At 35.3% G+C, this 16183-nt stretch overlaps 1 protein-coding gene across 1 annotated transcript in view; it reads left to right on the top strand.

Moving 5' to 3' along the window:
* LOC135842363 (matrix metalloproteinase-2-like) overlaps positions 1-16183 on the top strand; it is a 118097-nt gene that overhangs the window by 18097 nt on the left and 83817 nt on the right. The window contains exon 2 of the mRNA XM_065359796.1: positions 7786-7958. Coding sequence (XP_065215868.1) covers positions 7797-7958 — 162 coding nt within the window. The 5' untranslated portion in view covers positions 7786-7796. The remainder of the gene's footprint in view (positions 1-7785; positions 7959-16183) is intronic.

The raw sequence follows: 16183 nt of genomic DNA, 5'->3' as shown, positions 1-16183 counted from the left end.
AGCTTAAATTCGCATCATTTGTTGAGATTGCTCTCTAAAACAACCCATCAAAAGTTGCACCCCGCAACTTGCCGGCGAAGCCCGCAAGAGGTCATTAACCTTTGCCAATACAGGTTTTTCGGCTATATCGCCGAAATGAAGGGTTGGAGAGGAAAAATATTCGGACAAAAATTGTTCTACGCTAAATTTCCTATCAGCATGACCAGTTCAGCTTTTGCCAAAATGACGATTTCACCCTTACTGAGAAGGGGGTAAAGTTGTCAATTTTATGAAAATTGTTTTAAAAAATGAAAATCGACAATTTAAAACGTGTACTCGATTCACAGTAGACTTGAAAAATATTTTGACTAAAGTTGCACACCGCAACTTGTCTGATATCCCCGCAAGAGGTCATTAACCTTTATCAATCTATGTTTTTCGGCTATATCGCCGAAATGAAGGGTCAAAGAGAAAAAATTGATTCAACTAAAATTATTCTACGTCAAATTTCCTATAAGCATGAGCAGTTCAGTTAAAATTTATATTTTTCGATTTTTGGTGAATTTTTAAAAATCAAATTTTGGCCAAAAATGAGAAAAAAATCAAAATTTTACCAAACTGAGCTATACAGCTGAAATTTGGGACATACCCTATTTTCGACCTGCCAAATCCATTGGAAACGATTTAAAACCGTTTGGAACAGTTCTGGAGCCTCCAGCGCATCTTTGAAACTTGAAATTCCTGCACATCAATTGAAGTTGAAAAGCGGAAATTCACGCTGAAATCCAATTTAAACAAGCTATTGAGTCGACTGCTGGTGGGTTCGAGTCATTTAGTGGCCACCAGCATTTTTTTGAAAATTCTTGGAGCCTCCGGTTATAGATTTTCAAAATTTGAAATTTCCACAAAATTTCATCAAAAGCAGTTAGAAAGCTAAAATTCATTCCGTAAACTAATTTCAATACGCTAGGGAGTCGACTGCAAGTAGAGTTCAAGTCGTTTTGGAGCCTCCAGCGAATTTTTGGAAATTACTGGAGCCTCCAGCAGATATTTCAATGCTCGAAATTTCCATAAAAATTTACCAAACAGAGTTGGAAATCCAAAATTTACTGTTTACTTTTATTTTAATACGCTATCAAGTCGACTGCAGATTGGTTCACGTGATTTTGGAGCCTCCAGCAACTTTTCGAAAATTCCTAGTTCCTCCAACAGGTTTTAGAAACTTGAAATTTCTAGTTGGAAAGCTAAAATTCACTCTGTATACTCGTACCTACTAATCTAATTTCTATACGCTGTGAAGTCGACTACCGGTAGATTTCATGTTGTTTTGGAGCCTCCAGCAGATTTTTAGAAACTTCTGTTTTTCAAAATATGCCTCAAAATCTATCCAGATTAACCTTCGGCTTTCCAACTCCATTAGATGAAATTTTGTTGAAATTGCAAGTTTCAAAAATTTACTGGAGGCTCCAGTAATTTTCAAAAACTCGCTGAAGGCTCCAAAACGACTTGAAATCTACTTGCAGTCGACTCCGTAGCGTATTGATACAAATTATTAGTTTACAGAATGAATTTTAGCTTTCCAACTGCTTTTGATGACATTTTCTGGAAATTCCAAGTTTCAAAAATGTGCTGGAGGCTCCAGAACTGTTCCAAACGGTTTTAAATCGTTTCCAAGGGATTTGGCAGGTCGAAAATAGGGTATGTCCCAAATTTCAGCTTTATAGCTCAGTTTGATAAAATTTTGATTTTTTTTCCTCATTTTTGGCCAAAATTTGATTTTCAAAAATTCACCAAAAATCGAAAAATATATTTTAACTGAACTGCTCATGCTTATAGGAAATTTGACGTAGAATAATTTTAGTTGAATCACTTTTTTCTCTCTGACCCTTCATTTCGGCGATATAGCCGAAAAACATAGATTGATAAAGGTTAATGACCTCTTGCGGGGTGCAACTTTTGATGGGTTGTTTTAGGGACCGATCTGAACAAATAATGTGAAATTGAGCTTTCCCCCAATTTTTTCGAGTTTCGACTAAAAGTTTTGCCAAAATGACTGGACTATTTTAAGAGCTTCGAAAAAAATAACTAATTTCTAAAATTGTGTCAAACTTAGGAGGTTTTCTGATTTCTTTCAAGCTAGAAAGGGTAGGTAGATTACAAATGACATTGTCTAATGTCTATAGAGAAAATACGTTAGGGTTTTTGCAATTTCCACTTTGTATTTTTCCAATTTCAAGAGATCGCAAATTCTATAAATTGCTGATCATCTTTAGACTTTTTCCTTCAATTTCTTATCAAAAGAACCGTGCCTCATCGTAAATTTTTGTATTGATTGAGAGTCACGTCTGAGTGAAAAATATCCGCGATTTATAGGCAAACTGAACGGTTTATTTTTGCCACCGTTGCTATCAGCTTTCGTCTTCGTCGTATACATGTACATACGAATAGAACAATCACCAGTGTGGCCAAAAGTACGTCAGTGAAGGGGTATCGCACATGGCGACGGCGTCGATAAATTTTCAATATGAAGGAAATGACTATTCTGTGGTCAGCTGACGTGAGCTGACGGATGGAATGTCACGTTCGGCGAAAATGACCATCGCTATAAGACAGGCTACATATACGGTTTGCGCTTACGTTGCGGTCTGATACCAGCATATCGGTATAACGTTAAATTATCATACACCGAGCAATAAGAGGAAAGTGGACCTACCCCGATATAAAATCGCGTGCCGACCACTCGGCGACGTATCATTTGTGACTCACGAGACGTGTAATTGCTCGAAATTAAGCCGAATTTAACGCGCGCTTACAAATGCCCAAAATGTATATTCGCTCGCTCCTCCTTGGCGCCAATTATACTAAAAACGATGCTGGCGTGCGTTATGTACTACTCGCTATAGTTGGCCGAATCAAAAAAAAAAGAGAGAGAAGAATCTACAAGAAGCTCGATTTTTTCCCTCTTCTCTGTCATTTGTCTCTTGGCTGGCGAATAGTATTATCATCGTAAAGGATAGTCTGCAAGTCTTTCATTTTAGCATAAATTGGCACCCGGCCAGAAAGACGCTGCAATGTTATTTATACGGTGAAGAAAAGTCAGCTTCTTCTCTTGTCGCACACCGTACAGTGATTCTCATTACGCGTGACCGGTTCAATACCTCGGTTAATTGACAACCTTGAATAGATCCTACCGCCTTAGCTAATCTCTCCGCAAACTCCGAGCATGAAATTTCATCTTATAGTAACAATTGCATAGGTTGTTTTTTTTCTCCATCTCTTTATGCCTATGTATAGGTACGCGACCCATCCGATGATTAATTTAGCCCATTTTGTGAGTCAAAAAACGTCCAGATATGTCTGGAATTCTTCGCGTTTCGTATTGTTTCGCTGATTATTTCAAGGCTATCGTCTTCCGCGGTGTCAATAATTACAATACCTCTGTATTACATCCGTTAAGTATATTATAATAATTTCATCATTTGTAAGCTCGTTGTTATTATTAGAGATAAAAGTGCTACTCGTAATGTGACACGCAGAATCCAGTTGTTGACTCGGTGATTGATTTATGTATCGCATTGGTCAACCTATTCCCCTTTACGTTATTATTTACTGCTGGCATAAGGTCGCTTCTTAAGTAAGCAACAAGGCAGTTTCTATCAACTGGTTTGAACTTACAGGAGCTCGTCGCGCCGTTATTAAAATTGCGATTAGATTGTGATTAATGTTGGCTAACTCGAAAATCGTCGATTTGTGATCGAAATTGATGCCAGAAATGAACTCGATGAACTCTAGGACCTTGAAACAGTCCAAAAGCAGGGTGTACACTTGTACAGTATAGTCTCTAGAAGACCCGGAAACCCGGAAAGAGTCGCAGAATTTCTTTTGAAGTTGTTCTTATTTATATTTGTGAAATTTTTTTGCGATGTTTTGTTCCCTATCCCTCTAGTTATTGATTTTTATGAGGAAAAAAATCGCAAAAAATCCCCCCCCCCCCGCTGAAAATTGAGCAGTGCTAAGAGCCCCTTAAAATTGAGAAAATATGCTTAATATAAAAAAATTCTTACTTAAACTTCTGCCCACGAATTTTTCTAAATACCCCCTTTCCCCTTTTAAAGAAAAACCATCCTCAGTCCACGAAGCAATATTGGTTCCCTGTGTCCAGATCCCTCCTAAATTAAAAAACAATAAAAAAAACTAAATAAAGAAGAATTAGTGAACATTTTTTAAATCGAGTTTCTGTATCAGAATTCCTCTAAATATGTACATAATTTCCAAATTAAAGAAACCCTCCTTGATTCTTCAATTGCTAAGTATTCGAAATCACTCTTCAAGAAAAAGGCTCACCTGGTCTCTCAAGCAATAATGGTTCCTTGCACAGGAGCTCTCCAACATTATCTAAAACAAATCAAAAAAATCAATAAAACCCAAGAGAATCTGTGAACATTTTTCTAAAATTTTTAAATTCTGTCTCAAAATTCTTCAAAATAATTTTCGTATTAGGATTAATCTTCCTTGGTCCTCCAATAATTTTGATCTCTTTGTACGAATGCCCTTCACCCCACCATTGAAAAAAAATCAAAAAATTAAGAATTCTCAACTTGAGCCATCTAGAATCACTTTCAACTATCTATTTTTAAGAAAAAACTTCTCCCAGTTTTTTAAGCAATGTTGTTCTTTCTTTCCGAAAGAGTCTTCTTACTTGAAAACCCAAAAACATAAATTGGAGGAAATTTTTCATTTTTTTTTTTTTTTTTTTTTTTGTTGAAAAAATGAGTGGAATTTTTTAAAAAAAGAGACTTATTGGTTATTTATGGGAATTCTGATTTCTTGAAAAGGACATTATTTGGTTGGAACAATTTTGAGGCAGAAATAAAATTTTTTTAAAAAATTTGTGGACTCATCTTCTATCTCATTTCTTTGATTTTTTTTGGGGGGGAGGGGGTATTCTGAGGGAGATAAGCACTGCTTGGAAAACCGGGAAAAGTTTTTTTTCTTGAAAAGAGGGCTATTCAGAAGAGTCCTTTTGCAGAAAATGGAAATTGAAAATTCTGAATGAAAAATTATTTATTAGGTACTTATATTTTTTTTAAATTTCATTTTTGAAGAAATCATATTTTTGTGTACTTCAAGAGCATAAGTAAAAACTTCGCCGTCAATATTTTGAAAATCGGTAATTTTTTCAGTTTTTGACTTTTTTGGTCTGCAAAAATTTGTCTGATGCAAGAACCTTTAAGAGTAAGTATAAGAGATTCGGAATAAGCCGAGGAATGGGATGTAAACACGTTGAAACTTTTCAACGTTGGGATAAAATGTTTGACGAAGAATGAAGTACCTACAGATTCTTCAAATTTTTGAGACATTTCAGTAATTTCAAAAAAATTTATGTTTTCAAGGTTTCGGGGAGGAGGTGCCCCCTCCATATTTACGCTACTGACGCAAATTAAATTTTAAATTTAGATCTGATGTTTTTCATGAACCAAATTGGACAGATAAAAGTTGTTAAATCGAATGAAAAACGAGCACTCCTCCTTCACCTCCCTCAACAAATAACCAAAAACCAATCAAAAATGGTTTCCTTGGGTTTAAAAAAAATTATAGCCAAATTGAAAAATATAGGTCAAAATTTCGGTCGAAATAACGTTAGTATTTTTATCCGACAAAATATGTAGTAGATTGAAAAAATGAGGGCAGGCGAATGTTTTTGAATTTTGTTGTATTTCTCGTATTTTTACGAATCTTGCCTTCCTCCTCCCTCCCCCTCCCTGTAAAACTCTCGATATTTTGATCTAGAGATGCGTTGTGAGAAAATCTTAAAATGCGCCCTGTCTACTGCCTTGGTCCCCATACTCATCAAAATAATTGACACGAGTGAACGAGAGGTTTCTTTGCCAAAAGATAGAAAATCTGCCATAAAAAATTTGAAAATCTCAATAATGCTCAATTTTCCTGGGAAGTGTGAAAGGTCTTCAACTTCAATGTGATGTGGTTCCTCTTTTTTTTGAGTTTTCGAGACTCTGAATTCAAATATCCACTGAATTTTTGGATCCAAACCTTTTTCAAGCCCTCCCCTTTCTTTTCATTGAGCAAAAAAAGAAGGAAAAAATCACGAAAATCTGGTGTTTTTTTTGCTCGTTGATGAGTTCAAATACCCTAGTATTTGTTTTTTGGATACCATCTCAAAACGAGGAAAGTGAAGGGAGGGGAGAGGGTACCGAAGTTGAACAAAATTCAATTTCAATGCATCTATAGTCAAAGTTGAAGTGATTAGAACTGGACCTGGAGGATTTCTTAGTTGAAATTTTTGATTTGTACTTCCAGGAGGATTACCTATTCTGCTTACATCGAGGTTTTCTCAGAGGAACGATAATATAATCGATAATTGCCAGTAATGCAGGAAATCTGAAAAAAAACCTTTAGGAATAATTTCAGTTCAAATGTCTAAACTGACTCTGCTCGTGGGCGGTATTAAAAGCATAATTGTATAGTTTCCAAAGAGCGAGAAACGTAAACAAATCGCCACAACCACAAAAACGCACGATGCTCTTATGTATTATCGAAAAACGGAGCTCTTATCTTTTTAGACCGGATGATAGGTCTTGCTTCCTATACACAAACCTAAGATTAGACCTGCTCTCTGTTGAAGGTGTTAAAAAGATAGGGAAAAGAGCCGAATTAACATTTTATTTCGAAGTAGTTTCGTTTTCGTACAAATGAGAAAATTCTACTCCTCTAACGACGATGTTGGAAAGAATTATCGTACCATAGTGTAATTATTTAGCGAGCGAGCGAACGAATTAATTTAGTCTCGTTAGTAAGTAACGTGTTAATTACTGGGTTTGGCTGCGAATGCTGGGGCCTGGGGCTGCTAAAAAGTTGACGTGATTTGGCATCTAAGGGTGACAAATGATTTTTAATCTCGTTGGTCGCGACTCGAGCGATGAAATCATATAGGAAATAATTCAAAACGTCTCGACTCGTCGCTTTCTTTCCCTATTACGAAGCGTCATCGTGTTACCATGACGACCATTTAGGCAGCTTCGCTTTCGCGCGAAGCCGAAAATCTTACGACTGCCCAAATTACTCGTCGTACTTTTGGGCGAAAGTAAAATATTCGGTGTGCTTTGGCCGTGCCATGCCGCAGTCAAGATCGACGATGTTTTTTTTGATCAATTTAGCCGAAAGTCGCTCGTTTCAAGACGGAAATTTTCACGTAAAACAGATTTAATGGCGTGTAATAAAAATAAAGGTTTCGGCTGGTGCTTTTTATTTTCATCGTGCACGCGAAAAAAAAAATGGTCGAGCTGGATGTTTTTAAGACGTTTTTCGTATATAACTCGTGTGTCGGCCTTCTGTAATACGTCTTTGTTCGCGGCCAAAATGAAAACGAAAAGAAGTAAACAATGGTCTTAACAATGGTCTGGACACCTCATGCATCATTGTCTAAAAAAACGCAGGTAACTAACTTGAAGCGATACCTATTTGGAACGTACAACGCGACAACGACGAGGAACAAGAGAAAAAAATAAATCAGTAATTATACTCGTATTGTAATTATAACAAAGAAATGATGACTATGTTTCCGCAGTAGACGCGTTTTTTTTCGACTAATTCGTCGCAAAAAAAATTTCGATGATTTTAAAAACCGATGATGCGTTCGGTTATTAGAGCAGATGAGAAATGGGTATCTGTGATGAGGTGAATCACATGTCTCATTGGGTGTTAGATCATCGCGATCTTCGAATTGACTGACTTTTTTTTTTTTCAGTGATATTAAATCAGTTCGTGTTTTTATTTTCTGTTGTGTAGTTTACGAGAATATGCGTTGTGTTGGAATTACTCGTATCCTGGGTGCTGTGACCAGGCACATGAGATATTTTACCCTTTGGATAGTTTTACTTTTTCTGATCGTTGTTTTCGATTGCCATGGATTACCTTGGGATGTACAAAGGATCAAGAGATCGGATAACACGGAGGATGTGGTGAGTTGATTTGTCTTTTTTTTTTTTTTGGAAAATTACTATACAGTCATTGGTTAAAAGTTGAGAGGTTTTGAAGGGGTAAATTCTATTTGTGGATTTGTTTTTGGGTTGAAAATTAACTTCGAAAAGCTTGTAAAATTGACTATTCGATGACCTTTTTTTTGAAATGTCTAAAAAAATTGATTAAGATTCCAGATGAATTTCATTCAATTTTCAAGTTGGTCAATATTTTTTTTCTCAAGCCAAAATTTTTTTTCTAATTTTATCTGAAAGCTTGACTTTTAAAAAGAAATTTTGAAATAACACCCCTCCTCCACTTTCTACTAATAATTTGCTATAATTTTCTCCTTGATGAAAAAAATTTGTTATTTATTTTTAGTTTGTTTCATCTACCTATAAAATTGCATCTTTTCTTATCTGTGCAATTAATTTGGATTACAAATTGAAAAATTTTCCCATCATTAACTTCAACTCATTAACGCTGCCAATTCTTAGTGCAATTAGTTTAATTAGTTACTGCAAACGTCTTACAATATTGGTCGATGTTTCGAAGTAAGGTATACACTGTACAGTGCTTTAATCGGTGGAATTTCCCGGATTGCATCTGATATTTCTGAATACGCGTGTCGACTTTTGATTCCCTGACGTGATTATCTTACATTTTTAGCGTCAGCAGAATTTTAAAATTTGAAGAGTGTAGAGTTTTTCTTTTATGAAAATTGTCTGAATGTCACAAAATTATCTAAAAATTTAACGAATAACGTTATTTCTTAAATTTTTTACTTTTAATGAGAGGTAGGATGAAGGGAGGGAGGGGGTTCTAAAAAAATTGCAAAATGGCAAAAAAAGGCGGGTAAAAAATTTTGAAATTCGAGACATTCATTGGACCTCGTACAATCTCGTACATATTTTGAATTTTTGCTAAATATTTGTGAGTACCTTGAATCAGTCCAGACAATGCCACCAGAAACTAAAGCATTTTGACGAGTAACGACAGCTCGTTCCTCTCTCCCTTCCTCCTCACTGATCAAACTAATTATTCAGTTGAAAAAAATGATTGTTTGTTTTTTTGGTAAATAAAAACAAATTCAAAAATATCGCATAAGATGGGGACAACATTTAAAAAAAAATTATCAGATCGAAAAATTCAAGAAAATATTTGAGATTTTTGAAGCAGAGTCAAAGGTTGGAAACTTGGAAAAAGAGAATTTTGTTTCAAATTCATTCAAATTTGCGAATTCTGTCGTTTTTCACGCGCATCGAGTAATGACAATATTTTTGAAACCGCAGAAAAAGATGAGCTGGGTAGAGGTACCTACTTAAAATGTGAAAACTTCACCTAGGGTGCTCTTATCAAGGTTTCCAAAGTTCTGTTTATCCTGCTTTCTCTACTTTCGTCCTGCTTTTTCCCATGAACTTTGAAATTTTTCATTTAAGTAAGTACATTCTTTTTCTTTTAAAATTTTGATTTTTGCCATATTTCCTCGTTCGGCTTGTTCTATTTGAAAACAGAAAAAAATTGACCTGAATTTACGTATTTTACTGTCTGGTGAATTCTTGGTGACCGATTCACCAAGCAATGACCATAATGTGCTCGATTTTGTACCTGGTGAATTTTGGGGAATCCTGGTGACTTTTGGTGAATAATCACCTAGAAATCACCAAAACATAAAAATTTCAAATTTCACTGTCTGATGACTTCTGGGCGATAAATTCACCAAGTAATGATCATAATGTGCTGGATTTTGTACCTGGTGACTTTTGGTGAATCATTCAACAAGAATCCACAAAAGCGTAGAAAATTCATTTTTCACTGTCTGGTGACTTCTTGACGACAAATCCGCCTAGCAATCGAATAAATTTTGATTCGTTTTCGCCCCCCCCGGCCCCCCTCCTACCCATACAAAAATTGGAAAAAGTTTATGCTTCTTTCCAAAATGAAAAATACTCAAAGGACCTGGCTTTTTTGCCACTATTACACAAAAGTCTTATTTTTTGCCGAAATTTCAAAATAGATCCTTGCTTTTATGTCATCAATTGCAAAAGTAGACAAATTGCTTAAAAAAAGTTCTGTTTTTTTCATTTTTCAAACAAAGTTGGAAAATTTCTCATTTATTCTCTCCTTCTTTCAGATTTTTTTTCCATTTTTTCTTGAATAAAAAAACCCTTATGGAATAAATTTTAACACTCTCCCTCCCTCCTGCCCATTTCAACAATCGAATGCTGAAAGATTTACCTTACTTTGTCAATAAAATGGGAATTAATCCTATATTTTTTAAATCAAATGTTAGAATTTCACGTTTATTTTCTCCTTCATTCAAAGTTGTTTTTTTCGATTTTTTTCCAGTTTTTCTTGAAAGTGGAAAAATCGTAACCCTTTTCCCCAAATTGAAATTTTCAAAATAATTTCCATGCCAAAACGCTTGCTTTTTGATGAACTTTTCAAATAAGTTGGTTTTTCGTTTTTTCAATCAATTTTTGAAATTTTCCATTTATTCTCTTCTTCTCATAGAATTTTCTGATTCTCTTCGAGTATAGGACGTAGAAAAATAAATCTAAATGAATTTTAACCCACCCCTATCTCTTCGAAAAAATTGAAAAAGACAACATTTCTTGCCAAAAGTCATGCGTTTGTTGAACACCTTGAATATCAATTTTCTGTTCATCTTATTTTGATTTCTAAGTATAATTTTCACAAAAATTTATTCAACTTAATTTCTTCAAATTTTTTTCAATTTTTATTGTTTGGTTTTTGAATTTTTTGAAATTAATATTCAAAATACTTAAACACTGGTAATTGAGACATTTCATCACAATATGAATTTGACTTCCTGGTCCCTCCAATCCTAGCTTTAAAATAACTGGAATCAGATACTGCTCAGTAACTTTCATCTCTCTTCTCTTTCACCATAATTTTACTCATCACCGAACAGATTATCACAGCTCTGAAGAATATGTCTAATTTTGCTTTCATTCTGAACTTCAAATATAAATTTGTGCCTAGCTCGCTCGTCGCTCATAATAATTATAACTTATAACCGCCCAATTTAGCCCTTAAAAATAACCATCCATTCGTAACCTCTTTCAGTAAAACGTTGTGTTTTGCTAAAAACTTGTTATAGCTTCGAATATATTCTACATATGTATTCATACCTACGAATTAACAATTTTAATTAAGCTTCGTTAACCATATAGGTACGATAAAATAATTACGTTTTGTTTACCTTGAATACGCTAAATTTGGGAACCCCTGCCTGCCCCCTGTATACATGATAATGCATATTTTCTTTTTCGGTTAATACATTAACGAGCTACGAGAATAATTCGGCAAGCGAATTTTTTTCACTTGTTATCAGGATCCATATAGTGTTATGGATTATCGTATTACGTACTTTTAATGTGAACGTCCTCGAACTTTTTATCTCATCTTTGAAAGTTCTCATTTGTTTTTAATTACCACTCAGAATAAATATATAATAGGTGTGGATATGGAAGAGGTGTTTTATCAACTCATTCTTATACAGAATACAGAAATCTATTTATACTCGTGGGTCTAAATATTTCACACTAGCATGCTAAATAATGACTTACTTAAATGATATTAATTGAATGTAGGCTGGTTAATTTTTTATTCGGCTACCTACCGGAAAATGTACACAGTACACTCGTTTGATGTGACCCAATCATCGAATCCGAAAAAAGTAGGCTATACAGGATACCTGACTGTATTATGCGACTGCTGTCCGCCAGAAGAGTGGGCGTTGGTACAAAAGTTTGGTAATCGCGTTGACATTTTTATAGACCTGACATTATAGGATAGATTAAGAGAATGCAAATGTACATAATTCAAGGCCAATGCCATCTCCTTTTAAAGGTAATTCCTTCTAATTAAAAATAAAATATCAGACGCCCATATACCTATACTATACGTATGTACGATACGATAGGATGGATTTTTTTCCCTACCAGCCGTCGCAATCCCTATTCCAAATACAGTACGATATGGCTGCAGTCTACGCAGACTTTTGCTCTCTCTATTGTTGGCTTTTATAGTGCATACTCGGCAACTGTACCGTCTGCTAATGCTGCGGAGGTCGTTAAACCGTTGATTTATTTCGGAGGACGGTTTTAATGTTTTCGTTTTGTTTTGTTTCTTTTGTATACGCGTCTTTTAGTACAAATGTTTATAACAGTTTTTATTATTACGTAAGTCTTAAGACAAAGATGTACATCGAGATGAAATCCAATATCGCATTTACATGGCATCGGGCTTACCCTGGTGTTTTCTTTTCGACATGTACTACGTACGAGTACATTGCTACGCAGCGTTAGATATCATGTTGGATATGGTATATGTCAGAATGTCTAATGTAATAAAGATGCTGCGGCTCTTACAAATCGTATTCTCTGTGGTATCGGTGCCTTGGTGTTTTGAAAATGTGATTCTTCTTTACCACAAAGCGTGGAAAACCTTTTCTCGAAAGGTGTAGTTTGATTGTACAGATGTATTTGCGTGATTACCGTATTTACCACGTAATTACCGTATTTACCACGTAATTACCGTTGGTTGTGAAATTTATGTATGGTGATGTGATAGTCATTTTGGTTGGTGAGTCAACTAATATCTATGGAAGTAGCAACAATTTATCGAGACTGTTTCTGTAGACAATTTTTCATTATTACAGAAAATTTATGGTAATTACGCAAATATTTACCGCAATTTTCCTAATTTGTTGCGTAATTACGGGTAATTTCTGCGTAAACGTGATAATAGACACGTCACATCACGTTTTTATGACTTTGAAAATTTTTGAACCGGATAAAGCTTGAAAGAGCATGCAAAAATCTATCACCAGTCAAAATTCCAGTTGCTGAAAAATACAGTTTTCCACTTTTGATAAATTTTGAAAAATCAAAGGGTTCAAAAGTTGACGTAGAAAGCTGGAATTTTTGAAAACTGTTTCGAACCGTTTTAAGTGGTTCTGGATTCTGGAGACTCCAGCAAATTTTTTAAAGTTGGAATTTGCACAAAAGACTATTCTCAATAAAATTGGAAAATTAAAATTCTCTCTATACCATTATTTCAACATGTTGAGTCGACTGGAACTGGTTTTAAACCGTTCTGAAGCCTCTAGCGCCTTTTTTGAAATTCCAGTTGAGATTGGTGCTAGTTTATTCATTGCTGGAGGCTCCAAAAGTACTTGAAACCACCCGCAATCAAATCGGAATCCCGAAAATAGGGTGAAAACTGAATTTAAACATTTTTTTGTTTGGCAGAAGAGGAACAGTAAATTTTTTAAAATTTTCGATTACGAAATCTCTACTGGAGAAAAATTTGATTTTGAAACAGCAGAAACAGATTTTGGAAAAATGGTGTGTTTGTGTAACAGTCAAGTAGGTAGGTCAATTTTGTACAGTTTTTATGGCGTTTTTTTTGGGGGTGGAAGAGGGGCTGGAATCTCCAAAATGTTGCTGGAGGCTCCAGAACGGCTCAAAACTAGTTCTAGTCGACTTAGCATGTTAAAATTTTGGTATAGAGGAAATTTTAGCTTTACAACTTTAAAATTTTGTGGGAATTTCAACTTTTTAAAATCTGCTGGAAGCTCCAGAATGCTCAAAGCGAATAGAACTGTTCCTAATCACCTTTGGGATGGGGGAAGGGGGCAAACAAATAGAATACATGTATACCAAATTTCAACTTTCTAGGTCAATTATAATTCCCGCTGCTCGCAAGTAACTGGTAGCAAGTTGAAAAAATTTCACACCAATTCACATTGTAGCTGATAGCATGTTGTATGTGTAGCGGGTGTACCGGCATGACGTCATCATTGTCATCAATCACTGTCAAACGTCAATCACACATACGAACGACAGCCGACAGGTATCAAAGCGTAACTCCTCCCACTTATGCATCATCAAGTTTAGGGGCGCATGCGCAGACTAAGTGCGAAAATGATCAGGTTGTGCTCACTCTACCAGAGTCCTGCACGGTATAGTTAAAAGTTATCTGCGTTAGTTGCGCGTCGAGGGCGGATAGCTATAGTTAGTAGTCATCCTAACGGCAGGTTATAACCGCACCGGCCGGTGCGATTAATATTTGTAACTCAGATAACGTAACCATTGACTAACTTGTAGTTAAAGTAACTACACTACCTGCGATTATACCGCGTTCTTATCGGAAAAATAACGTTTGCTTCTTTCTTATCTGTTTGATGAGTCACCAAAATGTATTGATGAGACATCAACAGAACCGAAGCTAACTTACCGCTGCATCGGCAGGTAGTTATAGTTAGTTATTTGTCGGTTGCGCGCGCCGACAAAACTAACTACAGTTCGTAACGTGTAGTTGAATTAGCCTATAGCTCCGGCGGTTATTCGGCTATTTTAACTATACCGTGCAGGACTCTACACTCTACGCTACTATCTGTACCCAAATCAACTCGATACCAGCTAGTAGGTTTGTTCGTTTTGTTCGGGTTTCTTGTCGTCGGGTTTTGCCCCGCGCTACCCCGCGCAGCCCCGAACGGGTTTAGCGCGTGGGTTGCGCGGGGTAGCGCGGGGCAAAACCCGACAACAAGAAACCCGAACAAAACGAACAAACCTACTAGCGGGTTAGACCGGTATTTTAACCAGATACTGATAAGCGGGTAGTGTAACCGTTTTCAGCTCTGACTACAGACCAATTGAAAAAAAATGTTTGTAGTGTTTGTTTGGACATACCTAGCTTACAAACACATTCTACCTCAAAAAAGTGCATAAAAGTCATTGAATTAGAAGTTAAAACTTCAAAAAATTAGAAAAAAGTATTGAAAATGATGTCAATTGGAAAAAAATTCTAAATTTCAGAAAAATTAGGCAAAAACATGTGTGAAAAAAAAACTCACTAAAAAAGTGTTGGAAACATTTCAAAATTACATAAAAACACGAAAAACCCCATTAAAATAAGTTTAAAATGATAACATTATCTAATGCTCCTATCATATCAACTGATGGAATTTCTATGTAATTAGTATGTGACACTGGAGCTACAAGATGAACAACTGGTTGGCAAAGATGTGAGGGGGTCCTGTAAAAAATTCTCCCATTCCCCTTACTGCACCAACGCCAACCCTAGTGTCATCCAGTAGAGATACGACAATCAGCGCCTCTAGCAAGTGAACCACTGAAACTATTGCTCACAAATACTTCCCCTTTCTGCGCCAACACCCGCATTGTCCAGTAAGGAAATGACGACCAGTGCCTCTACAGGGACCATTTGGAAAAACTTTTCACGCAATTTTACATGATTGCCCTTACCACTGTGACCTGCAGTAGTTGTGCATCTTGTAGGGCCAATGTCTAGATATATGTACGTAGTAATTAGATATAAAAGAAGATTGGGACCAAACGATTTTGATGAATTACTCAGTATTTACAGTATTTATTGAATACTTTACCTATTAAGGTATTTACTATATTTACTGGGTAAATTACTTGGTATTTATTATTTACAGTTTTTACCTGATAAATTACTTGGTATTTACCATATTTTTACTCTGAAAGTTACTGGAATACTGGATAGTTGTCATATTTACCGGGTAAATTACTCAGTATCTACCGTATTTACTCAGTAAATTACTAGATATTTATCGAATTTATTGTGTAAATTACCTACTAGGTATTTACTGTATTCACTGGGTAAATTACTTGGTATTTTCGTATTTACTCAGTAAATTACTAGATATTTACCGTATTTACCGAGCGAATTACTCAGTATTTACCATATTTATTGTGTAAATCACCTACTAGGTATTTACAGTATTTACTGGGTAAATTACTTGGTATTTACCAATTTATTGAATGAATGAGGTACTCAAAAGGAAATTCACCGTATTTACCAAGTAAATTACCAAAAATTCATTATCTTTTCTACGTGTTTTCAAAAATTACTTCCAAATACTGGAAAAATTAGTAATTTTGGTAATTTTCTTGGTAATTACGCGGTAATTAGGAGTGTATTTATCAAAATGTGGTACTTTGTCAAAAAAAGTTATTTTTATTAATTTTTTCGCGGTAACAAATATTTTTATAAATTGTTTTGAAGCATTGTTTCGGTAATTCATCTTTTTAATCCATCAGGATTGTAATTACCTGCGCTAAAAAAAACGCGTCTTTTTTGAAATCCGATGAAAAAGCAAATCCGACTACCGAATTCTCGTATCATCGCCACATTTTTCTTTCTTAAT

This window comes from Planococcus citri, chromosome 4 (assembly GCF_950023065.1).
Source record: "Planococcus citri chromosome 4, ihPlaCitr1.1, whole genome shotgun sequence".
Lineage (NCBI taxonomy): Eukaryota > Metazoa > Arthropoda > Insecta > Hemiptera > Pseudococcidae > Planococcus > Planococcus citri.
This window is presented reverse-complemented; position numbering and strand designations above follow the sequence as displayed.